Source organism: Adiantum capillus-veneris, chromosome 21 (genome assembly GCF_014529385.1).
Source record: "Adiantum capillus-veneris isolate H3 chromosome 21, ASM1452938v2, whole genome shotgun sequence".
Lineage (NCBI taxonomy): Eukaryota > Viridiplantae > Streptophyta > Polypodiopsida > Polypodiales > Pteridaceae > Adiantum > Adiantum capillus-veneris.
Window position 1 is genome coordinate 109,134,216 of NC_140951.1, and position 25,379 is coordinate 109,159,594.

Below are 25,379 nucleotides of genomic sequence, written 5' to 3' on the forward strand. Positions count from 1 at the left end.
AGCAAAGACCACGCATGCGCGAGATCACCTTCTTGCCGTCATCATCCATGATGATGCCGCCGCTGATGTTGACGGAGTAAGGCAAGCCCTCTGGCCGGTGACGCGTGAACCTGGGTGTCCCGGAAGGGGTCTCTAGCGGCGTGTCGATGGGGGTACGGACGTCAGGTGTCTCCACCGGCGTCTGGGCCCCGAAGCGAGGAGTGTCGAGTGGGGTGGCTCCTGGCGGAGTAGGTAGAGGTGTGTAGCTTCTAGGAACAGTCAGCCGTGCAAAACCTGGCGTAGATGGCGATGCTGTGGCTGGTGTGGGGGCGGGCAAAGAAGGGGAGGGTAAAGAGCCTCGTCGAACACGAGGCGGTGTGGAGACATCGGTGGCGAAATCCCCACAACAACCGCCACCGCCACCACTAGAGCACTGGTGTCTAGATGAGTGTGAAGCTCGTCTCGGCGATGCCGAAGCTTCGGAGCGCGCCGAATGCTCCGAAAGAGAGGGAGATGCGGATGGTGTAGGAACGCGCGATGATGCGCCAGAGCGATGACGCTCCACGTACCACTGTCTCTGCTGCGGTGACAAAGAAGAAAGAAACTCCTCATCATCCATACCTGCATTAAACACACGAATATTTAAACTTAATATTGAATGAATAGAGTAGACAATGACACAAAGAACATTAAATACAATGATGTAATGACGCATATAAATACAATGACGCAATGAATCGAGTGATAGAAGAGGCAAGTCGAAAACTCAGAATTTTCAATCAAAAGATGTGAGCGCGAGTAGAAAAGAGCGTTATACACCATGGAAGGTACTTAGAGAGCCAGAGCTTTTACAACACGGAGAAAAATTGTTCAAATACAATATTTGTGGCTTTAAGAGATCTCTCTCTCATCCTCGCATAACTCAGCATAACTTCCTATATCTATATAGAGTTCTCCGTTTAAACACATATCCTCTGTTTCATTTTGTAGCTCCTCTGCATGCACCCCATATAGAGTAGTAGCATCTTGTTGCTCGTCTGGCACCACCGCAGCGGCTTTTGATTGAGCATCTTCTCTGATCTCCTCCATTGATGTCGTTGTGATTGGCACATGGTAGCCTTCATACATCCTTGCACTACGAGGGGCTACCTCTATGACGTACCACCAGTTTGATGTAGACTTTGTAGGATGAAATATTACCTGCCAGAGCCACATAACTTACATGAGAGCTTTCAAGCACATAACTTGTAAAAGGGGGATGTTAACTATTTACATACTTACTTGTTCACAATGCTCGGGTAGTACGAAAGTGTCTCTTAGGTCAGTCCATTTCTTAGTAGAATCCACCTCAAGAAAACCAGACTCTCCTCTACGCACAGTGGCGTTGCGACCCTCCATGATTATCTTGAACCATTGCACGTCGAACAAGTCGACAAAAAATCCTCTGTAATCGATCCTCAAAATCTCTTGCAGCGTGCCGAAGTAAGTGAGTTCCGCCACCACAGGATCTGCATCAGAGGAACGTCGTCGACTAGACTGTTCAAATTTTGCCATGATTCCACAATCTTGAGTAAAACGCTTTTTGTCGATTCGTTCCACCCTAAAATGTCGACCTTTACACCATGCTGGTGTGTATGACTTATACTACAACAAACAAAGATTATGAGTGGCCGTTCAAACGTTTATAAATAAAGTCACTTGCTAGTCGTACATTGCAAACTTACCTTGGTCGTGCAGCCCCGAGAGTACTCCCACTCTTCTTCAGTCACTTCGTCACCGCATTGTTGTGCGCTTTTCAATTGGTTGTGCAATCATCTTAAGCTCATGAAGGTTGGTAGGCTCTCCAGAACCGCTGGATAGTGCATCGGTGGTCGTCTTCCCCGTCTCCACTCGATTCGTGCCCTTTGTCGCTCTTGCTTTGCATCCTCATATTGTGAAATCCACTTTTGCATCACTGGATTGTGAAGCATGCAAAATCGGTTGATTTTAGCCTCTAGATCTTCCGTCATCTTCTTCTCAACACCGAGATTGCAGATGACAATCCCAGATATGCGCTCATCATCTATGGTTCGCCATAGCGTGTCCCGGGATTTATCAAATCCGTCTAGCCACTCTCCAATGTACACTAGGGACTCTGATACCAACCAACCTTCTGCCATGCTACCCTCCGGACGTGCCTTTTGACGCACATATCCCTTAAGCGTTTTCATGAAACGCTCTAAGAAGAACATCCATCTGGAATGAACTGTGCCAACTATTTCCACCTCATCAACTATGTGAACAAGAAGATGCACCTGAATGGTTAGCATGGTAGTAGGAAAATGTTTCTCAAACATGCACACAAGCTCCGCAGCATTTAGTTTGGCGAATGGTATGGAGTCTACGTTGATCTCCTTTTGTGAGATCCATTGCACCAGCTTTGCAAGTTTGTAGATTGTGTTACGGATGTCGAGAGACAAACATCCCTCAATGGCAACCGGTAAAATAAACTGTAAAGTATGTGCATCAATGATATTAAAGTCCACATTTTATGCAATGATATTAAAGACCACTATGAACGTACCTGACACATTTTATGCCAATCGTGTGACTTCAAACCGGTAAGCTTTCCTTCTTTAGTAAAACACGTTCGGAGCGAGTGCATTACGCCAGTGGGGGTCCGCAAAGATCGAATGGTCTCTTTTACTTTGCGTTCTTGGGCTCCTGTGAAAATCCATGGTGCTTTAGGGAGTTTTATCGATCCATCAGACGCTGTTTGCGGCCAATATTGCTCCATACGATCCACATTTCTAAGGTCAACTCTGGCTCCCAAAGTATCTTTCTTGCCAGTCAAACGGTCCCATAGTAGATTACCCACATTCTTGAATATGTGCATTGGATCGAGCAAGTGATTGATCATGAGTCGGGGCCACTATGGTAACTCATACCATAGAGATAGTCTCTTCATCCCTGGAGGCAATCCGTCATCGCACATCTCCTTCTGCTCTAACCATGCTTGTGCAGACATCCTTGGTGGCTCTCTTCCCAAAAAGCCATCGCGTAACACATGATTCTCTGGAAGATACGCTTGATGACCTTCGTAGATTTTCTTCTTCAATGAGGGTGCCCTACGTGCATTCAGACTAGGTCCACATGTGACACATGCTCTGTATCCGCTTTGTTTGAAGCCCTGCATGTATACACATGATAATAGATCAACTATGGGAAAAAACAAGATTTACAGTGTCTGAGTGAGGAGTGTCAATAGATCACCTGAGCATTCTGTTAGCCCGGGATAGTCATGCATGGTCCACATTAGAATGCCTCTGATCAAAGCATTCCGTCGTCCTGTGTGTCGGCTCATATCCACCACCTCTATGCCAATCCACAATTGTTGTAGCTCTTCCAATAGTGGAAGAAGATACACATCCATATTCCCCACTTTATATCGCCCTGGCACAATCAAGCTTAGCCATAGGTGCCCCTTCTTCGTAGTCAACCACGGGGGAATGTTGTAGTTGACGATGACAACGGGCCATACACTTTAAGATGTTGATCTTTGACCAAATGGATTTATGCCATCCATAGCCAGCCAGGCCTAAGCGCAAATTTCGAGCTTCCATGGCAAAATCCGACCATGTTCCATCTATATGTTTCCACTCTACGCAATCTGCAGGAATTCGTAGCACACCATCCGAAGATTTATTCTCCTCATGCCATGATGCTAGGGCGGCCATGGACTTACATTCGAAGAAATGCTTGATGCGAGGAAGCAGAGGGAAATGTCGCAAAACCTTTTGTGGAATTTTTGTCCCGTGGAGATCTACTCGATATCTTTCGGAATCACATTTCGGACACTTCTCCATGTCTATGTATTCCCCTCTGAAAAGAATGCAGTCATTAGGAGAAGCGTGGATAGAATTGTAATCCATCCCCAAGTTTCGCAAAATCTTTCTTGCTTCATCTCGGGAATCTGGCATCACATTGTCAGCTGGTAGTATGTGCTCTTTCAGCAATCTACACAACATAAAAATATGATACAGTCGTGTAAAAATCTATCAGATCATTATACATTTAGAGTTCTATTAAAGTAAACTAATTGTAATAGATCACCTGAAAAGCGTTGTGACGCTAGTGTCACTCCATCCAAACTTTGCCTGCATGTTGAGAAGAACTGGGTGCTTTCAATCTAGACATACGTGCTCCATTATACAATGGCGTATCGGCTTCACTTTTCATATCATCATAGATAAGCCTTTCTGAATCCATGATCGTCTCGATCATTTCATCAATCTCGGGCTCAAACATTGCCTCGTTGGGAATGTGCTCTGCATGATCATCCCCCGAGCTGTCAGAGGCTACATCTTGTGGCCTCACATATGCTGCTTGACCAAAGCGCCTGCGAACACGTCTATTGGGTTGCAAGATTGCTGCTTGTTGGCCAGCGTCAGAGTCCGACGAGTTATAATTGGCAACAACTCGATCTATAATAGATGGATTGAACTCGCCAAATTCGCGAACGTGCTGCAAAGAAACACGTCTTGTCCGTCGCACAGCATGCTTGCATTGATTACAAGGACATAAGACCCTCGTTGAGAGATAGGTGTTTCGGTTGGACGGTCCCACATCCTCGTCGCTACTCATAATGAGGATAAAAAACTTATAACCTGGACAACAAATTTAATATTCTATTGGAATTCTTCGTCTTATCTCTCTCTCTCTCTCTCTCTCTCTCTCTTTACCTCACATTCTCTAGTCATGTCCAATCCCTGCACACCTCGGTCTAGAGGTGCACGGAGATCAGAACCACCGGGTTATAATCTCGTCTTTATTGGTCAATACCTATATTTGTGGGTACAAGAAATCTACACACCCACGTCTACATGATACTACATGTAGTGGAGATTGTCTAGATGGTCATTGTGTCGGGGATGTAGTGACTCTTGCCGCCCTGAAGATCCACCTTCTTCCCTATCTTCTGAAGACATTTCACCAGTACTTTTGGATCGACGGAGCCCACCATGAGTGAAGGCAGCAATACCCTATATTCCATTGAGGGCTTTCTTCACCCGCTTCATGCAGGCATCGCAGTCTATGGAGACCTAAATCTAATCTAATATAACGTAAATCTAAATCTAGCTTAAATAAACGTAAATCTAGTTAAAAATAAACCTAAATCTAATTTAATGTAAGTCTACATATAACCTAATCTTTAACGTCTTTTAAGATAGTTTCCTACGACGTTATAACTCTCTTCTTCTTGTGTGTGTGCGCGTGTGTGGATGTGTGTGCCAATAAAAAGAGATAAATGGTATAACCTTTCTATCACCCATGCCAAGTATGATAGATTGATTATGCCATTTCCCTCTTGAATAATAGGTCTTGAGTTCAACTCCTCGTCGGCTAGATCTTTAGGTCTTTTAATTTTAATTAGTTTCCTACGACGTTAAATTAGTTTCTCTCTCTTTCTCTCTCAATGTGTGTGCGTTTTTTTGGATCGTATGCATGTTTTCTCTCTCTTTTCCTCTCTCAATGTGTGCGTTTTTTGTTTATGCATGTTCTCTCTCTCTTTTCCTCTCTCAATGCGTGTGTTTTTTGTTTATGCATGCTCTCTCTCTCTTTTTCTCTCTCAATGTGTGTGTGCATTCTTTGTTTATGTATGTGTGTGTGCGTTTTTGTTTTTGTTTGTACTCTCTCTCTCTCTCTCTCTCTCTCAAAAACACTATGTGTGTGTGTATATGTGTGTGTGAGAGAGAGAGAGAGAGGGAGAGAGAAAGAGGGGAAGGGAACATGAGAATGAGGAGAGGGAAGGAGCATACCTGGCTCTCCTTCCTCTCCTCGTGTGTGTGTGTGTGTGTGTGTGGAGAAGAAAAAGAGAGAGAGAGAGAGAGAGAGAGAGAGAGAGAGTGAGTGAGGGAGAGCGTTACCTGCTCCTTGCTTGAGGGCGCCGAAAAACTCAGATCTGAGATCTGCGTTTTTGGGCGCGCTCGGTTATTTTTTTACCCCAGCCGGCGTCGCTATGAGCGTCGCTATAAGCGTCGCTATGAGCGTCGCAAATTTACAAAGAAATTTGCGACGCTCATAGCGACGCTTATAGCGACGCTCATAGCGATGCCGGGAATTTTTTTTTGGAGCGTCGCTGTGTGAGCGTCGCTAATATGAAGAGCCTCTTGTAGTGTAAAAGGTCAACAGTATCACAAGAAGTTCCGACAAAACCATCAATTGGTGGTGTTAAAGCACAAAGGTTTCTATCAAACCATGGAAAGGTCTCAAACTCAACGATTAGATTTAACTTGTGGAAGCTATTACATAATGCAATAAAAGATCATGCTGACATGGGTGAGGCAAGGAATCGTAAAGTAGAGGTATGGATATGTTTAAATGAATTTTTTTCTATATTTGACAAAAAAACATGGACCCAAGAGGAAAACATTAAGTTAAAACTTGCACTTCAAGATTTTGGCAAAAGCATGCAAGAAGCTTGGTCATCTAAGAACTTAACACATCACATGGTATGCTTATTTTTCTCTTATACATGAATTGTTCTTTTATAGTTATATTTAGAGAGAAATATACAAACCACATGCTATTATGTAAACATTGATTTTATTCATGTCTATAACTCTAACGTACTACTCGTTTACAACATATTTTACACAACCACATTCCATGGTGTACAAAAACATATGGATGTCCTTCAATATGGAGCACACAAGGAATGGAAAAGTCACATTATCAAGCACAAGGAGCTTAATTTTTCCATACACAACATGAGGGTGGAGCTACTAGAGCCAACAGTTACAAAGAGGTTTTCTTTTGGTTTTATCGAAGGATTATTCTTGAAAAACAAAAAACGAGCTCTCAAAAGAAAGACGACAAGCACAAGAAATCAGAATATCGTAGCAAATTCAAAGACGACAACGCTGGAAGAATTCTACCGCACAACAAAAGTTAGATTCATGGAGACTCAATAGAACTAGAGATAGTAAAGTTTGGGTTCTTAATAATTAGACGACAAAAAATTAAAGTGTTAGCAGAGACATGAGCTACACACTTTCACTTGATATTTTATACATAAATGTCTCGAGTACTTTCATGTCTTCCTCTTCTTCCAAAGCTCTTTTTGATGTATTTTCTTGGTCTTGAAATCTTTCAAACTCACAGTGTCATAGCAAATGTCTTTTTCCGCCAGGTGTCAGCCTATTTGGATCTTTTTCTCCAATGGAAAGCGCATATCCTGTGTAAGTTAGATAATGTCCAGCTAAAGATCCTTGGAGACCATGCGCATAGCCAAAAATTTCAATTGTAGTATTTCTTTCAAGCATAATGACTTTGTTGCTATTTGTAGGAACTTTATAGCCACCAAGATACCTTGAAAATGTTTTCAAAGCAAAAATTGATATGTATGCATTAATGGAATACTTTGAATGGAATATGATAAGATGTGGACTCACTATCTTTCCTATATAAAACTTGAAAGTAGCATCTCTACTAAGGTCAGGTTCTCTTGATCCTCCTGGTCTCTTCAAAAAATCATCCTTGTGTGCTTGTACCTTCAAACCAAAGAAAAATAGATTAATTTGTAATGACAAATAGCTTAAAGAGATATACAAAAATAAGTGAAGAAGACTTACACAAATGTTTTGATCATAGACTAGTTGTTTTTCATTCCAAATGTTGATCGATCCCTCGATCTTCTCCTGGTTTTGTGGGTCTTCTACAATTGGAATGGTAACTTTAGATCCTCTTGACTCTGCATCATTGTCTTTTTCATTTGGAGAGTGGGGATCCCTAACCGTTTGTTGTGCCAAGAGAAACTCCTCTTCAGTAGGCTCACAGTATTCCAAAGCTTTATCAAAACATATTCTAAGAGCTTTTGTTGAGTCAAAACATGTTTCAAGTGTTTGGAATGTAGATTCTTGCTCCACAAAGTCTTTATAATCTATTGGCTCATCATCAGTACCCACATTGAAATTCCATCTTTGAGCAAGAATAGCAAGCATTTCATCTTCTCTCAAATTAAAATCTCTTTGAACATCCGTCAATAGAACATAATCACATTCATTGAGAGGGAAGGTCGGAAGAATAGGTACAGGTAAGTGTTCCACAGGCTTACTCAAGCTCTCAAAGATCTTGGTGTCTGATCTAATAATTGCAAGATCAAGCTTTTCAGATTCCTGTTCCTCTGATAACATGTTCAGCTCTTCTTCAAATTCAAGATCCTCATTGACCTCTCCAATGATAGCACTATTAGTCTCTTCCTCCTCAAGTGCCCCTTCATCGTCTCGAATCAAAAACGAATACACTAGGAAGCCCTCATTCCTCTTAAGGAGTCAACACTTATGCTTGCACTTTGGACAATGAAGGAGAATAAGTTTGCTATCCTCAAGATTTGCCGCATATTTTCTGTTTAGCCTTGAAGTTGCTGATGGGAAATCTTTTATAAGATCTATTGCATGGACATAAACTTCTGTAAGGTAGGTTACCTCTCTTGCCCTCACCAGTTGCTCATAATCTAATGCTTGCTCCTCTAGGAAAGATGAATGAAAGGATAATACTTTTGCGATATCAAGAGGAGTATTAAAAATTTTATAGTAGATATCATAATCTTCAAGGGCTTTGCTATCAAAGATTAGCTCTATAAGCAAACTCTCTGGGTCCTCTATTAATGTCACAAAAACCAATACAAGATTCATATGCTTTTTTTTTTTTTTGTTAGCCATTGTAATAGAACAAAGTTACCTTTTTTAGTTTTCTTTTTCTCAGGCTCTTCCAAATCATCGTATATACTTAAGGACTTCGCTTTGGAAATATCATCTTGGTTTTCTGGCATAGCCATGGTCTGTCACACAACAAATAAATATATTTATTCTTTTTTCTTAGCCAACATTAAAGGCTTCAAACCAAATATATATATATATATATATATATTATTCTATATAATTCTATCTATTTATTCCTTGCTAGTTGTACCGTACATCCTTTTTATATAGACAATTTGGTTCCCTCATTCAAATTAGAAAATTTCACATAAAAGAAATGTCAAAAATAAGGACCTAAATTTACATATCCTATGGTGATTGCGTGTTATATTCATACTGAAATGTCCTCTCCTACTCTACTTTGCAACCAATATTATTGACTAAAACTAGATACTTAGAACCCCCCCCACGGGCAGATACCACTACACTTATACGTCATGAATTCATTCAACTAGATCTCTGCATTCATGGCTCCTACATGCTCCTAACAAATAAAACATATGAGATACTCAAAAGATCCCCCTCCCTTTTTTGTCCAGTCTCCCTTGCCTTCTGCATTCTACGCTCCAGCTAGGTCTGTGCATATGGCTACAGCTGCCTTGTCGTTGCCCTTATCTTCACGGCTCCTGCCATGACAATCTCCCAATGGCTTCCGCCCTACTATGGTACCCTTACTGGCTCCTACTACTCACTCCGCTTTTAAAAAATCCATTAATCTCAAGATTCCCTTATTCTCTCCCTCTCCTCGCCAAAGGTGCTCCCTCTCACCATCACCTTTGCCCTTGCTCCTTGTCCCCACCTTGGCTGTTGTACCCACAATTTCTATGCCTGTGTTCATTTATTGGCATTCCTTACTAACAAATGGCCGTGCTTTGCACGCGACTCTACTCCATCTCCTGTTCTTGCAGCCAGCCTTGCAGGTCCGCTCATGATGTATCCTCTCTCTCTCTCTCTCTCTCTCTCTCTCTCTCTCTCTCTCTCTCTCTCTCTCTCTCTCTCTCTCTCTCTCTCACCTAACACAACAAATTGCACACAAAGTTTGACCTGCTCTTCCTCAAAGCCTTGTAGGTTTCTGATTCAGTCCACCAGTCCCTACTTTCTTACACACATGGCATGCAAAGAGAGAGAGAGAGAGACGACCTCAGCACCTCGCCACCTTCTCCTCACCTCTGCATCACACTCTCTCTCTGCAGACGCGGTCAACAAAATCCTCTCTCATATAATAAGCAACAATCTCCTCCCCCTCTGCAATTACGGGTGCATCGTCTCACTCTCTCTCTCTCTCTCTCTCTCTCTCCCCACTTCTTCTTCTTCTTCTTCTCTCTCTTCGCTTCTTGTCCGTGCGCGTGTTGCCTCCTTTGGTTCTTCTTCGGACTGGAATTTCACACACACAGACACACACACACTCTCACACACTGTTGCAATGAAGCGAGAGATGGTGCAGCCAGGTTGCCAACTGAGAGAGAGAGAGAGAGAGAGAGAGAGAGAGAGAGAGAGAGAGAGAGAGAGAGAGAGAGAGTGCACACTAACGTCTTCACTACATGCTTAATTGAGTGCTCGTAGATTGCATGAGGAGAATCAACACTCATTCTCCTCCTCTTGTTTTTTTTCAAAGATAGTGTTACATATTTCCAACTAGCATGCCTTCCATCTGGCCCCATCTCGATGAGCCTCCAGCTGCGCACCGCCTACAGAAGAGCAAAGAGAGATGCTTCTGGAGACTCGCACGACTATCGACCATATAGGCCTCCACTTTCCTTTCGGCTTAAATAACCGCACCTCCATTTGATTCTCGATTTCCATGAATTTTTCAAAACCGGGCACACATACTCTTTCACTTCACTTCTTTTCATTTTATTTTGTACCCAGACATTGGATTAGATCCACATGGATTGTATCAGTTTGGTCTCGTAGGTCATTTTGAAGCATTAAAAATATTTTTTCGTATAATGTAAAGTCTTTCGCCTAACTTCAATGCTACATCAAATTTATATTTAGCAAAAAAAAAAAGATACACCTATTTTGAAAAAAAAGCCAATCCTCCACGGAAGGATTGGTTTTTTTTGCACAATAGGTGCATCTCTCTCTCTCTCTCTCTCTCTCTCTCTCTCTCTCACACACACACACACACACACACACACACACACACACCTTCATAGAATCTTGCTCTGCTGCAAACAAAGTGCTCCCTCTCCTGTTTGAATGGGCCGGCTCTTTTGCTCGCACGAGCTGTTGCCTCTGCAGGAAGAGGACGCGCTGCTCCTAGATGACGTTGCAAGATGCACTATTGTTGTTGTTCGGTGCTGCAAGATGACGACGGGGCGACGCGCTCTGTTGATGCTGTTCAGTGTTGGAAGACGACAACGTGACGATGCGCTGCAAGACATAATGCTCCCGGACGACGACGCGTTGTTGCTTTTCTGCTTGGACGCATCGCTGCAAGACGACGAGCTTGTGAAGATAAGGTAGGGTTTCTTTTGCTTGTGAATTAAGCATTAGTATAATTGTTTTTTAAAGTTTTAAGATTGTAGAACCCCCCCCCCCCCCCCAAAGGGGAAAAGAAACCACATACACTAGGCCTGACTTCATTTACCATCTGTGTGTGTGTGTGTGTGTGTGTGTGTGTGTGTGTGTGTGTGTGTGTGTGAGAGAGAGAGAGAGAGAGAGAGAGAGAGAGAGAGAGATAGATTTTATTATCGTCCTCGGAGGTCAAATATGACCTATGGGACCAAAGTTACATGTGATGTAGTATGTGTATGGCTGATGAGTGACTCTCGATGCTCCAAAATTGTAGTGATGAGAGTCGCAATGGAGAGCCCACACTTTGGCTGGGAGAGGAAAGTGTGTAGGTCTAAGTTATGGCTGAAAATGTGAGAGAAGCAAGTTCGGATGTGATCAAAAGTTGAGCACTCTAGTAGTGTGTGGTACTCAGACTCTCGAACTTGCAGTGAGCATAATGTGCACAATCGATTTGACTCTTCTCCATTGCCCCAACGCCCTATCTCGCATCGAAGGAAATGGGAGCTAAGCCGAATTGCTGCGATAGTGCGTATCGCGGACAAGGGAATAGGCTCAAGCATGTAAGTGTGAGTACGGTTTCCTCTCTCAGCGAAGAACATGGTTTTGTAGTTGGGGGCAATATAGGTGGTGTAATGTATGAAGCGTGACCCACCGGATTTCTCCCAAGCCGTAATACATTGGCGTTGTAGAAAAGCTTCATTCCCTTGAGAGTCAATTGAAGCATCATGTAGCAAGTGTAATGCATCCCATCTCCCAAGCCACTTCTTTATGTCTTGCATCCATCCCGTGCTCAAGATCTTGCTTTTATGCGTCTTTTGAAATTTTTTGCTTGCTTCCCATGCAATTGTAGGAAGTCGATGTGAGGGGTTTTGACGCATCTTTATCATGTACTCCACAACCCTTTCCATGCCCATAACCTCAATTGGAAGAGATCCCGACTCAAGAAGTAGGAGCATATATGGTGTTTGTGTCTTAACTTGGAGAAAGTTTGTAAGAAAACGCTTTTGGAAATTCTCAAACTCTTTCCAAGTAGACTTTGAGATGCTCCCGCCCCACACTTCAACTCCATAAAGAAGAACCGGTGTCACCAATGCATCAAAAAGATACTTCTTGAGAACCCAACACTTGATGTTTCCCGCATTACACATGTTCTCAAATGCATAATATGCTCTCTTTCCCGCTTCCAAACGACGCATAGCACATTCATGCCACTTGTGATTGGATGGAACCTCAAGGCCAAGGTACTTAAAGCTCTCAACAACTTCAAGTGTCTCGTTGTTGTACACAATGCATGGCTTCTCCTTATGGTTGGTTTTCACAAGCATAACCTTTGTTTTGGATTCATTTACAATCAGCCCACTATGCAAGCAAAAGTTCTCAAGGACAACCATAAGCTTTTGTGCATCTTCTAAAGTGTGTGCTAGAAGCACTACATCATCCGCATACAACAAAAGCATGATTACTGCATTGCAAATAGTGACCTCTTCAATGCCTTCTTCTTGCATAAAGTCAAGTACCATTTGTTCCAATTGTTCGATGCATAGACCAAAGAGAGTTGGTGACAATGGACATCCTTGTTTAACCCCAATAGTGCTTACAAAAATTTCTGAAATTTCTCCTCCCATGCGCAATTGACAAATCACCTTCTCATAGATTCGAGAAACCGCAAGCATAAACTCACTTGGCACTTGGAGTTCTTCCATCCTTCTCCACAAATTGTTACGTGGAATCATATCAAAGGCTTTCTTATTAAAGTCCACAAAACGACAATACAATCGCTTGCCTTTCAACCGACTTTCCTCCATGAGAACACGAAGAGTGACAAGATGATCAATGGTGCTATGGCATCGACGAAAACCCGCTTGTCCCTTTGCACGCTTGTCATTCTCTTCAGCCCAATCACTCAATTTCATCTCCATTATGCACCCAAACAACTTTGCCATAAGAGACCCAATCATTATAGTCCGGTAGTTGCTTACATTCTTTACATCCCCTCCTTTATGCAAAGGCTTAACCCAATTAGTACTCCAATCATAAGGCATACCATGTTGAAGTGCAAGGTTGAACATATCACACATCCACTCATGGGTAAAATCTCCCGTCCATTTTATCATCTCCGGCTTGATACCTTGAAGATCTCCCGCTTTGCGAGTGGCCAACTTTTCAAGCCCACTGCATACATCCTCAATAGTAAAAAAAGACGGTATACATGGGAGTGAACCATAAAATGGCATTTTTTCAGTGTTTTCCTGCTCATATAATTGCCTACAATGTGTGTACATATCCACTAGACTCAAGTTACCAAAATTCTCAACCCGCTTGCCTCTCAAGTTTCTCCAAAATCTTCCACATGCATGTGCCTTTTCTTGGACTTGAAATTCTTGTTGCTTTACTTCCCATCTTCTTCTCTTCTTTTGAATCAATGCCTTGTATGTATGCAAATGACTTTGATAGTTGCCTTTGTCCATAGTTGCATCAAGCTTTATCAAGGACTTTCGAGCATCTTGACATTCTTGATCAAACCACCTTTTGCGTGATCTATCTTTGTTGATACCATGGAGATGCTTTATGGAAAAGCATTCTTCCGCACAAGAACAAATAGCTTTCTTGAAAGCTTCCCATTTAGTTTCCAATGGTGCATCACATTGAAGCTTTGTCATCCATAATTTTTGCTCAACCATTTCAATGTACAGTGGTGCCCGTTTGAAATCCATACATAGTGATAACTTCTCTTTCCTTTGGCTGAGATTATCATGCTTAGTTGCTTCTCCACATGAAAGGTCAATACATAAGGTGCGATGGTCGGATTCCAGGGTCCATTGACCAAACATAAAACTCTTTATGCGATACATGATGGCTTCAGAGAGTAGCATATAGTCAATCACACTATCCCCATTATGTCTTCTACATGTAAATCCATTGGTTCCACTCCACAAAGATACACCATTGGCAATGAGCATACCCGTGCTATTACACATGTGTAAAAGTAACTTTCCATAGTGATCCGGCTCTTTCTCATCCATTGAAGTACGATCATACAAGTGAACTTCCTCCAACTCCCTTGAAATGTATGGCATATCAAATTGTTGAGTATCATGTTGCAATGTTTTTGTACGAGCATTCATATCCCCAAATACAATAACATCACCTTCACCTTTGAAATAAGCAATGTCCTCTTCCAAATCAGAAAATGGTTGATCTCTATCCATGCAAGCATAAAAGGGAGAATCATGATGAGGAATGTAGCAACCGGCTACAAAAATGGGTGCTCTTTTTGGTGTCATAATTTTCAGCCATACATAACGTTTGTACTTGTCATCTTTCACAATTGATACAAAATCTTCCAATCCTTTCTTAACCATACATGCTAACCCTCCTTGTCCTCTTCGTTGCTTGAGATTCTTTGACCACATCAATGAATGTACATTGTAATCCTCCAAGCCGTTAATCCTTTGTGTATCATGCTCCCAAGTTTCAACAAGAAGTACAACATCGGCTTTGCTTGTTAGTTCATCAATGCCAACCCCCGCATTCCATGGGTATCCATTACAATTCCAAAAGAATATTTTCAATTGTAACTCGGTCTCATAGGTCACGCATCCCTATTTGCTTGAGAGACTTGCCTCCTCCTTGGGCACATTTTCTTCATGAGAGATCTCCTTGTTTTTATTATTCTTTTCCTCATATGCCTTGCGACACATATTTTGTTGCTTAATAGTGCGATCTTCACATACAAAACATTTTGTATCCCTCAAATAGATCCAACTATTATCAAGGATAATCTTTCGCTTGGTCTCATCCGGCATGGTGCATACAATTGGCCGTTCTCCCGAGCGAGGAGCTCCTTGCTTCCCCACTCTATGTGCTCCATAGACCATAACTCCAGACATGCCAAAGTGGGTTTTGAAGAAATCTTCAATAACAATGGCAAGAGAAGGAGGTGTCTCTAACTTCTCTTCGGGAATTCCACGAATAACAATGTTCTTGGAACGTCGCTCCCGTTCCTTCAACTCCTCCACATACACATTCTCAACATTCTTTGTTTGAACCATAGCTTGCATGAGTGAGGAATTAGAAACCACATTGCTACCACATACATCAGCCCAAGACTTATTTGTGCATACATTTTTCATGTCGCATACATCCCGGCTCATAGTGTCAAATTTCTCCTCTTTCAATACATGGTCATGCTCTACTTTGCTCATCCGCTCCTTCAAAGCATTCAAGTCCACAAGAGAGCGTTTACATTCCTTGACTTCCTCTTCAAGTTGCATCAAACGTATTGTTTGCATCTCAAGTGTCCTCTTGAGATTCTCATTCTCAACCACAAGTACCCTTAGTGTGCCATTCTCCATTGCAAGTGCTCGTAAGTCTTCGCCTTGTTTGTTTACGGTCTCTTGCAATGATACCAAGTACGCCATGATCATGGTTTCCGATGTCGTTGGTTGGGTGGTTGTGTTGCTATCTCCACACTTAGGAGATTTTGGATCATTTTCCACAATGGTTGTGGACCTTGTTGAAGAAGAAGAACCCTTGCGAGTGCCGGAAGACATTGTATGTAAAATAGGAGATGAGAATCAATTTTGTTGAACCTTTTCACTTTGGAAATGATGCTACAGAAACGCCTTCCATAACTCTGAAATTTTTTGTCTTTACATCAATGCGTAGAGGACTTCGTGCTCTTCGATTGAAGCTATAGATCATCCAAATCGGAGTTCGGATGAAGAAGTTATGATCAAAAGAGTGGACTGCTGTCTACTAGGTCAAAAAACTGCTGAGAGAGAGAGAGAGAGAGAGAGAGAGAGAGAGAGAGAGAGAGAGAGAGAGAGAGAGAGAGAGAGAGTGTGGGGGGGGGGGGGGGGGATGGCATTAAAATTTGAGCTATACCTACTATGCCGAAATGGTATTTTGAATCATAAGAGAAATGAAATTTTTGCATAATAGGTACATTCGCTCAAGCAGTGCAAGTGGCGGAGGGGTTCAAACAAACATATTAAGAAACTTGAACTTTACCCATTATGTCGAAAAGACATTCTGACTCATAAGGGAATTTATTTTTTGCATAATAAGTGCATTCACTATGGGAGAGGGAGATCCAAAAATGACCTACACCTATCATGCCAAAAATGCATTTTGAATCATAATGGAATTGAGTTTTTTGCACTATAGGTGCATTCACTACAAGGGCAAAGTGGGATTGGAGGTAAGAGAAAGAGATTTTTATAAGTTCAACTAATATACCTGTTGTGCCCAGAAAGCATTTCCGATCTTAATGGCCTCAAGCTTTTTGCACAATAGGTGCATTCTAGCTGACTTGACAGAGACTTTAAGATACTTTTACTTTGTTTTTTTACATCTTTGAATCTACTTAAAATGTATTGTTATACATGATTATTAGTCAAATAGTCTCTTCTCTGATATCAAAGATATACATGTAGCCATGATTTGTGAGCCTTACTATAGAAAGATTTATGAATAACAAAATGATAAAAAAAGATAAAGTTATTGTTTGTTTTCTTTCTCTTTTTTGTTTATAGAAAAACTCATGGCTAGAACAAAGCAAACTGCAAGGAGAGTGGACCGACCAAAAGACAATATTCAATCATCTGCAGGAACTTTAATTAGATCTCAATGAAGAGGTGTTTCACAGAGCATAAGTGTTCTTAGAAAAATTAGAAAGGAGCAAGATATAGTAACCTTCTGTATACGAAAAGATCCATTTGTTCGAGTTGTCAAGCAAATCAGTGACATATGCAAAGAGAGATTGAGATGGGGGCATATAGCTTTAGCTTGTCTTCAAGGAGCTTGTGAGGACTACTTGATAGAGTATTTAAATGACACATATATTCTTGCTACTCATGCACATAGAGTTACTGTCATGTGGAAAGATTTTAGTAGTCTCGCAATGCTAAGAGCCAAGTTTGAAAGTTTTCGGCATGAACCAATCTTTGTAGATAAAAAAATGAGAGATATTCTATTGGTTCCTCCATCAAGGCTTCCTAAAGATAGGGTGAAGATTCAAGATATAACACATGATAAGGACAAAAGATTAAATCGAGAGAAACTGGAAAATTTAAAAAAACATAAAGAAGATAAATTGGAACAACAAATTGTAGCTCAACATTTAATGATCAAAACCTTATGATCAAAAGATTAGAAGGTTTAGGATCCAATGTCGATGTTTTTGTGATGGACCAAGGACATCTAGAAGGCTATGCTCTAAGAGTTGAAGGAATTAAAATGTTGAAAAGTAGAGAAGAAGATCTATCAGATACTTTTGTTCAGTTCTCAGCAAGGTAAATTTTCTTTCTTTGCTTGATTTTAGTGTTCATATATTTGAAGATACGTAGTATTATAAAATCCAAACTCGACGAACAATTTCAGCTAGAGGTTTTCATTCTAGATTGTGCAATTTCTCAAGCCCTTAATGCACGAAAAGCTCCAAAATAACTCCTTCCATGGTTTACATATTGTCCGAGGACAGTGAGATTGGTCGTATTTCTTTAATGCTCAAGGTAAACTGTTTATATAATCCATTGAGTTAATATCTCACAAAATGATTTTTGTTACTGTTTTATGACTTAATAGGAGACATTGAGCCTTGCAATTATAGACATCCAAGAGAAATACACACTGTATTTCAACTCTCTTCCAAAAACCATCCACTCTGAAATCAAAAACTAAGATCTCATTTTCTAATGCTCTTAACGTTTAAAAGTGCTAACTTAATTTTTTTTCGCCATGCAAACCTCTTCATTGCCACAATTGAGTCTTTCCACCAAGGAGGTTTATTTCTCAAAGAAACAACACATAAAAATATTCGAGTAAGAAATTACAATGATATTTTGAAAGAAAAAATCTGGATTCTTGATGTGAGAAGCTATAAATGTTGAAGATACCTACACGACAAGATAGTCACAAGTGTGGTTGGTACCTGCTCTATAGTATGAAAGCAATTGTGAGCCGTTTATATAGTCATGAAGATGAAAAAGAAAAGGTAAAGAATGCAACTTTAAATTGGCAAAGAGTATTTCATTTTTAAAAAATTAAATGAGTGTTCATTGTAGATGCCAATGCAAGATTACACGGAGCTTGACTTGCTACAGTTCAGAATGGATATGATCGAGGACATAGTAGATAGACTTTTGATGAGAAGCTGGTAGAAGCAAAAGAACTTGTCAAAATTTGAAGAGCCTAAAGGTCTAGGCGAGGCCCCTGACGAAGACAAAGAGGAAGAGCTAAGCTGGAAAAGGCGCACAACAAAGAAAAAAACGCCATTGAAGAGGATGATTTGAATTTGGAGGATGTTCCATATCTTCCACATGATGGATTGGAAGACATTGACTGGGAAGTTTTAGATCCTCAAACAAGTGACTTCCCTTTACCAAGCTCCCAACCTCATGATGGTTTAGCTTCCACAATTTCGAAGATCTCTGAAACAGTAGATCAAAGTGAAGAAAAGAAGGATAAGGTTCAATTTGACAGTGCTGATATCGAACATAAAAAACACTAGTTTAATTTGGATTTAAAGATATTTGCTATTAATTTCTTTGTAAAGAAAACTTATATGGAAACTATGTAAATCAAGTTGTGTTGAAGACTTTCACACCTAGTTTTGCTCTCTCTTCTTTTAGAAATCTACATTGATTTTTTAAAAAAAGATTGTTCTTTAAAAAAGTAGAAAGTAAAAATATCTTACCTTTCGTCCATTGATTTGAAATATAAAGTTGTCTGGAAGATCCACTTCATCCTCTGTGATTAAATCTTGTCTGAGTTGTGAGAGAGTACATCGTTGACCTATTGATATAGTTGTTTGAAGCTGTGCATCCATCCAAATGTACACTTGCTTCAATTGATTTTCTTGCATCTTTCAAGATCTTGATCGAGTGGTATCCAAACACCTCTCACTCTATGAGATCAATGATAATGAACTGATAATAAAATTTTGAGATTTTATCATGTATTTAACATTTACAGATTGCAAATCTACTTTGCATTGAATTCCTTCATTGATTTTGCAATCCCATCCCTTATCCAAAAATTCCAAAATAGTATCATAATCGATACTATTACAAACTAGCATGGTATTTTTTAATCTAATGGTCTCACTGGTCGCAAAGAAATCAACAAAAACTTGAATGGGCATGCATATCTTGATTTTCACTACTCGACTAGCAACTCCTGGCTTCAGTCCTCTTTGAACTTCATGAAAAAGTTTAAGACGATAAGATTCACTAATATCACTTGTTGGAAGAGGCCAATCAATACTAGTGAATGCTGGTAAAGAGATAAGTTCTAGTGTTCAAGAAGAAAGGTCATCTCCTACATGAAAGAAATGATCATAGAAAAAGACTCCCAATTCAGCAAGTTGCCTATTTGTCCTCCCTTGATATTGTTGGTTGCCTATGAATGAATGATAAACATTGAAAACACCAATGATGCACTGCACTCATTTCCATTCCTCATAAGAGGAAGGATAAACATCTGTAAAGTAAAAAAACATCCAACATAAAGAACTAAACATCTACAATGTAAAAGAAATATAAAATGAAGACTTTTTCCATAGAATACAAAACTTACATTTAGATATATTTATCAAATGAACTTACAGATAGGTCTATTTATCAAAATATAGACCGGCCATTCACTTAAAGTAAGTTCTTTTATGCATGTATACATGCTGAACAAGAACTTATTTAACACTCCTTTTGCTCTCATTGACTCTAAAGTCTTTTACTCTTCCTTTCCATGAAGCCAAAAACTCATTTGAGCTCGTTCTCTTTCTCTTTCTTGATTGGAGTAATATCCAAGAGCCTTTTGTTATTGCAAGTGGTATCCATTGGTTTTGCTCATCAAGGGTGTTTGAAATTATAATAGACTCAATAGTTGCTGGTGGCTTTCTAGATCTCTCCATAGAAACTATAAAGAGTATAAATCACAGAGAAGTTGTTTGTAGTGTTTTATAAAGAGAGAAGCTTAAGATCGACTTGGAACAGGAAAAGATCGGGTTTTTGCTCAGTCCTCTTGTGTTTTCTTACTATGAGTGCTTCTTTGAATGAGAAGAATCTATGACAGCTTCGCTTTTACTCGAAACTCTACAAAATCACAATCATGAGATTACATTTTCTTTAATAAGGTAATTTTTTTCTTTCTATCAGTTGTTTTTTCTTAGAAAAAATAAAATCTTATGCATAATATGAAAGAAAATATCTCATCATGGTGTCTACCATTTGATTGGTGGCGTTGGATTTATTCTCAATTCTTAAAACCCCTCAAGAGACCCCAAAAATTCTCTAATGACAAAAACTCAAAAGAGAAGACTTATGAAGAAGGCAAGTTTCTATCTCTTAGTAGAAGGCTCCCTCTAACAAAGAGGGAAGGATGAAGTGTGCAGAAGAGTACCAACTATCGAGAAAATTCCAGCCATTCTAAAAGGTTTGCATGAAGAGGCATGTGGCAGTCATTTTGCCCAAGAATTAACCGTGAAGAAGATTTTTCTTGTGGGATATGTTTGTCCAAGCTTGCATGTGGATGTCCAACATTGGTGTAAAAGCTGTCACAATTGTCAGGTAAACGGAAATAGAAGGTTGGTGCATGGCCCGAGGCAAATAGTGCTTGCAAATGGACCCTTTGAAAAATGGGGCATTGATGCTATGGGTCCTTTGCCTAGAACAAAGAATGGTAAACTCTACATTCTAGTGGTTGTAGACTACATGACTAGGTGGGTAGAGGCTCAAAGTGTGGCAAGGGTAAATGGAAAAATAGTGAGCAGGTTTTTCTACACTAATATTTGTTGTAGATTTGGCACACCTCTAGAGATTGTTTAGGATAATGGTCCGGGGTTCAAGAAGGGTTTACTCACAGAAGTTTGTGAAGAGCTTCACATTCTACATCGTCATAGCACACCCTACTACCCACAATCAAATGGTTTGGTGGAGAAGGCTAATGGTGTCATTGCAGGGATCATTAGAAAGATGGTGCAAAATAAGACAAAGTTATGGGATGAATTTTTGGATGGTCCCTTGTGGGCATATCGAACCACATATAGGGAGGCAGCAGAGTTCACGCCATTTCACTTGGTGTATGGTCAAGAGGCTTTGCGGCCTATTGAGCTCAATATCCCAACAATACGGCTTCATGGAAGAGGGGCACAGGATGATCAAGAGGTATGGATGGATCGACTTCTTACACTAATGGATCTTGAGTGGAAAAGAGAAGCAGCTTACGAGTGCTACAAAAGAAAAGCTACACAAGCAAAGGAGAAGCTTGACAAGAAACTCAAGGACAAAGGCATCAAGGAAGGAGAGATTGTGCTAAGATATGACAATCGACTTAACAATCGTTTTGATACCAAGTTTAAAACAAGATGGCAAGGGCCATGCATAGTCAAGAAGGATTTCAATTCAAGTTACTATCAGTTTATGGACTTGAATGGTAAAGAGCACTCCAGGAAGGTAAACGGGTATCGCTTGAAGCCCCATTTGAATCGCCTTCTACCAAAGGATCTACCAAAGGACTGTCAAAAAGCGACTATCTCATGTAAGTTTTGTTGCATGAAGCATGAGTGTGAAAAGAAGCCACACATTAGATCCTGTCAAGGGACCAGATATCATAGAGAACTCAAAAGAACTCTCTTTGCAAAATATGCTCTATGATGGTACATGAATATATCATCATCCTGGGGGAGCGCTAATGATAGCCATTTTTCGACTCTCCGTAATTACCATAGTGAGTTACCTCACCCTATCAAAATTACCTAAACATTGTGGCTATTCTTACCTTTTCACTATACATAGGCGTCTGTGAGTTAGGGAATTTTTTCCATATCTCGTTAAAACCCTCAACTAGCTAGTAATTTGGGCTAGTTGAGCCAAAAAGATTAAATAAATTCAAAAAATAAAATATATTATGTCCCATTTTTGTGTGTAAATATTGCATTGTATATAGGGCCTAAGGAATTTTCATAATTATTTTGGTATTTATTTAAATATTTTTACCTAGGTGTGAGTTATTTACCTATGTATGCTATGTACATTGACTCATCATTACCACAATTTTTATTACCATTTTGCATACTCTTAAGTCCATATAAATATATTCTCATGAAAGCTTCTCTTATTTTTGGTGTGAATCCACTCCAAGGGAAACCTTCAAAAATATCTTTCACCGTCACTCATTGCCTTTCACTAAATTCCTATTTCCTAGAGGTATTTTGTTACGAGACTGGGCACCCTCCTGTTGTAGTGGTTAGCTGCAATTGGGATAGTTGGGCGTAATGGTTAATTATGTGCTGTCTATTTATTTTACTAATTGATTTGATGATGATTTTGTAGAGTGGAATGCGGGGAGTTGATGAAGAGGCGACGGCAATTACTCTTGGCCATTTTATATTTACACAGTATCTTAGACCATCATTTCAATAAGCCACTATGGCTCTGTAAATAGTTATAGTGGGAACTCCCCTTATGGGTCATGCAAGAACTAATGAGCTTCACTCATTTGCAAAAGTAAAGTGGTTGTGAAAAGAGGGGCCTCAATTTTTGGCACCTTAAACTCAAAATTATATATTAAATACCAACTCCACAAGAGAGGTGCCGTGGAGTTTGGGGCTAGATTTAGGCCTTTCTCTTGCAGATTCTCTTCTCTACTCTCTTAAGCTATGGTTATTTGTTGTGTACTCTCTAATCTAGTCTCCATCTCTTACACATCTCTTACACTCTCTTACAAGCATGTCTATGTCAATTCTATGTTTACTGTGTGTGTGTGTGTCATAGTCTAGGTGAGTGTGTGTTTGCTTGGAAATTGGAAGAAGAGGTGGGCAGGTTGATGGTGATACTTGGAAGCTTGTGTTGAATAGTTTAAGCAGTTGATCTCCCCCTCTTCTCCCAACAGTGGTATTAGAGCGAAGGTTCCGTTCACTCGGAGTAATTATGCAACAAGAAGACTCGATTTCATCAATCAAGAAGCTATGGTTGCAAAAAAACAAAAAAACAACCGAGGTAAACTTAGAAATTTTGATCCAAATTTTCATTAAGGAATTGTAGAATTCGAGCAAGGATCAAGGAAAGTTATGTCGACCACAATTCAAAAATCGACAAGCCTTTGAAATCGGCAAAGCTTTGAAATCTTCCCTTGAAGACTCGAAGGTCGAAGAAAAGAGAGAAGGGGTTGAAGAGGCCAAGAAGACCTTGATAATATATGGGAGCAGAGTTTGGGAGAAAAGTTTACACCCAATCAAGTGACTCAAGGTTGAGTTGTCGGAAAATTTAGCGCGGGAACGACCTCCTGAGCCGAGAAAAGGAAGCTCTGTACTGTACCAAATCGGTCGTAACCGCATCTGTACGAGGTCACCCTAGGCTACTGAGCATAACTTCCTCCTTCTGCAGAGACCAAAACGGCCCACACAGCGCGCTACATCTCCTTCTTCATCTCATCCCGTCACTTCCGGCTGCCTGCTCGTTGTCGACCACGCTATTGTGCATGCCTTCACACCTTTTGTTAAAAGGTGAGGCTCAAATTAAAAGACAGCGACCGGCCGCCCAATGGAAATTTTAAAAGAAAAACAAACAAAAACCTTGCTTCACCCCATTCCTCTCAAGTTCACTGCATCCACTTAATGATCTACACCCCCTGCCTTCACTTAATCAGTCTTCCAACTCAATTGGCTCTTCCCCGTTCGGTCGTTGTGTCCCAAGAGGTATCAAACTCGTAGAGTGCCATCAAGAAATGGAAGGACAATCACCGAGGTAAGTCCAAGAAGCTCGACTTTCCCCTCTTGCAAGTCAATGGGTTAGTATTGGCACGGGAGATTTCCACAGTTGCCAAATATTTTTGCAACAAAAGTATTTTGGGGTAAGGGAGACTAGGCGCTACAAAATTCAACTGGCTCGATGACACACTGTCCGACCATCTACTCTCTGGCAATTTCCTAGCGCATCACCATTCCGGACTGGACGCCACCGCTATTTCTCAGCTAAGTACATTACATTTCTGTTATTTATTTTATTTTATTCTGCATATTGCATCTGTGAATATTACCAAATAGCCTTTTTCAGCATTACCATTTAAGTATTTATTTAAAAAAAATTATAAAAAAAAAGACAAAGCACGCAATCATGGCACACCTTCCTCAGGCACCCACGATTGCAGAGCAACTTCAAAATTTGCAGCAGTCACTCACATATGAACGCATGCAAAGGCAAGAACTTGAAGATAAATTATTGCATTCTGCACACACCAAATCTGCACCGGCACCCAAGAAAAACAAAATTAGCAGAAAAGCCTTCACTTTCAAAGATTTTGATGGCACTAAAGATGCTAGCACGGTTCTAGCATGGTTTAGCCAACTGGATGACTATTTTCATGATGAAGACTTTCTCGAGTGTGAAATGGTAAAGTGTGCATCAAATCATCTCACTAGCAGCGCTGCATTGTGGTGGAACGCCACCAAACAACATGGAAGAAGACCACGCACCTGGAATGCATTTAAAAAAGTGTTTTTACCCCAATTTTTTCCCACACAGTACAAATCTAAAGCACGACGTCAATGGGATTTAATTCGACAGGGTAGAAATGAAGATGTACAGGGTTACACTGACCGTTTTTGGAATTGTCTAATTCAATTGCAAGCTATTGAACATGTTAGTCGCAGGAAATTGAAGCGAAAGCACATATCAGGCTTGGCACTACAAATTAGTGTTGAGGTAGGTATGTTCGAGCCAGATTCTCTATCAGAGGCCATTAATTTGGCTCTCAATTCAGAAAAGAAGAAAGGAGGACATTCCTCTCACACTGATCAACCTGCTAACACTAACCGCAACAAGAGACCTCCTTTCTCTCCTAACTTTGAGAACCAAACACCAAAGCCGTAATTTTTTCAAAAGACGAATATTTTACAATCCTCCTACAACTGCTCAACCTCATATGAGCAGCAACAACAACAACACTCAGCAACAAGGCAACCAACATCCTTCCAACCAGCGTTCTCCTCCAAATTCTAATGGTAACAAAAAGGTGAAGTGTTTTAAATGCTTTCATTATGGTCACTATGCAGATAAGTGCCCAAATGGTCATGCTAAGGGCAATGGTCAATCCAATGGCCATTCAAATGGAGTCAACAGGAATTCAAATCAGAAACCC

The 25,379-nt window shown here is 40.5% G+C and overlaps 1 protein-coding gene and 2 pseudogenes across 1 annotated transcript; 2 read left to right on the plus strand and 1 right to left on the minus strand.

Annotated features, from left to right (window-relative positions):
- Window positions 1–7,004: 7,004 nt before the first annotated feature.
- Window positions 7,005–8,654, minus strand: LOC147431520 (uncharacterized; annotated as a pseudogene).
- A 2,157-nt stretch (window positions 8,655–10,811) lies between these two features.
- Window positions 10,812–22,868, plus strand: LOC147431521 (uncharacterized). The gene is made up of 2 exons (XM_086494589.1): window positions 10,812–11,185; window positions 22,574–22,868. Exons 1-2 carry the CDS (start codon window positions 10,923–10,925, stop codon window positions 22,683–22,685), a joined length of 375 nt encoding a protein of 124 aa, XP_086350715.1. The 5' UTR covers window positions 10,812–10,922; the 3' UTR covers window positions 22,686–22,868.
- Window positions 17,382–18,833, plus strand: LOC147431522 (uncharacterized; annotated as a pseudogene).
- Window positions 22,869–25,379: the final 2,511 nt, after the last annotated feature.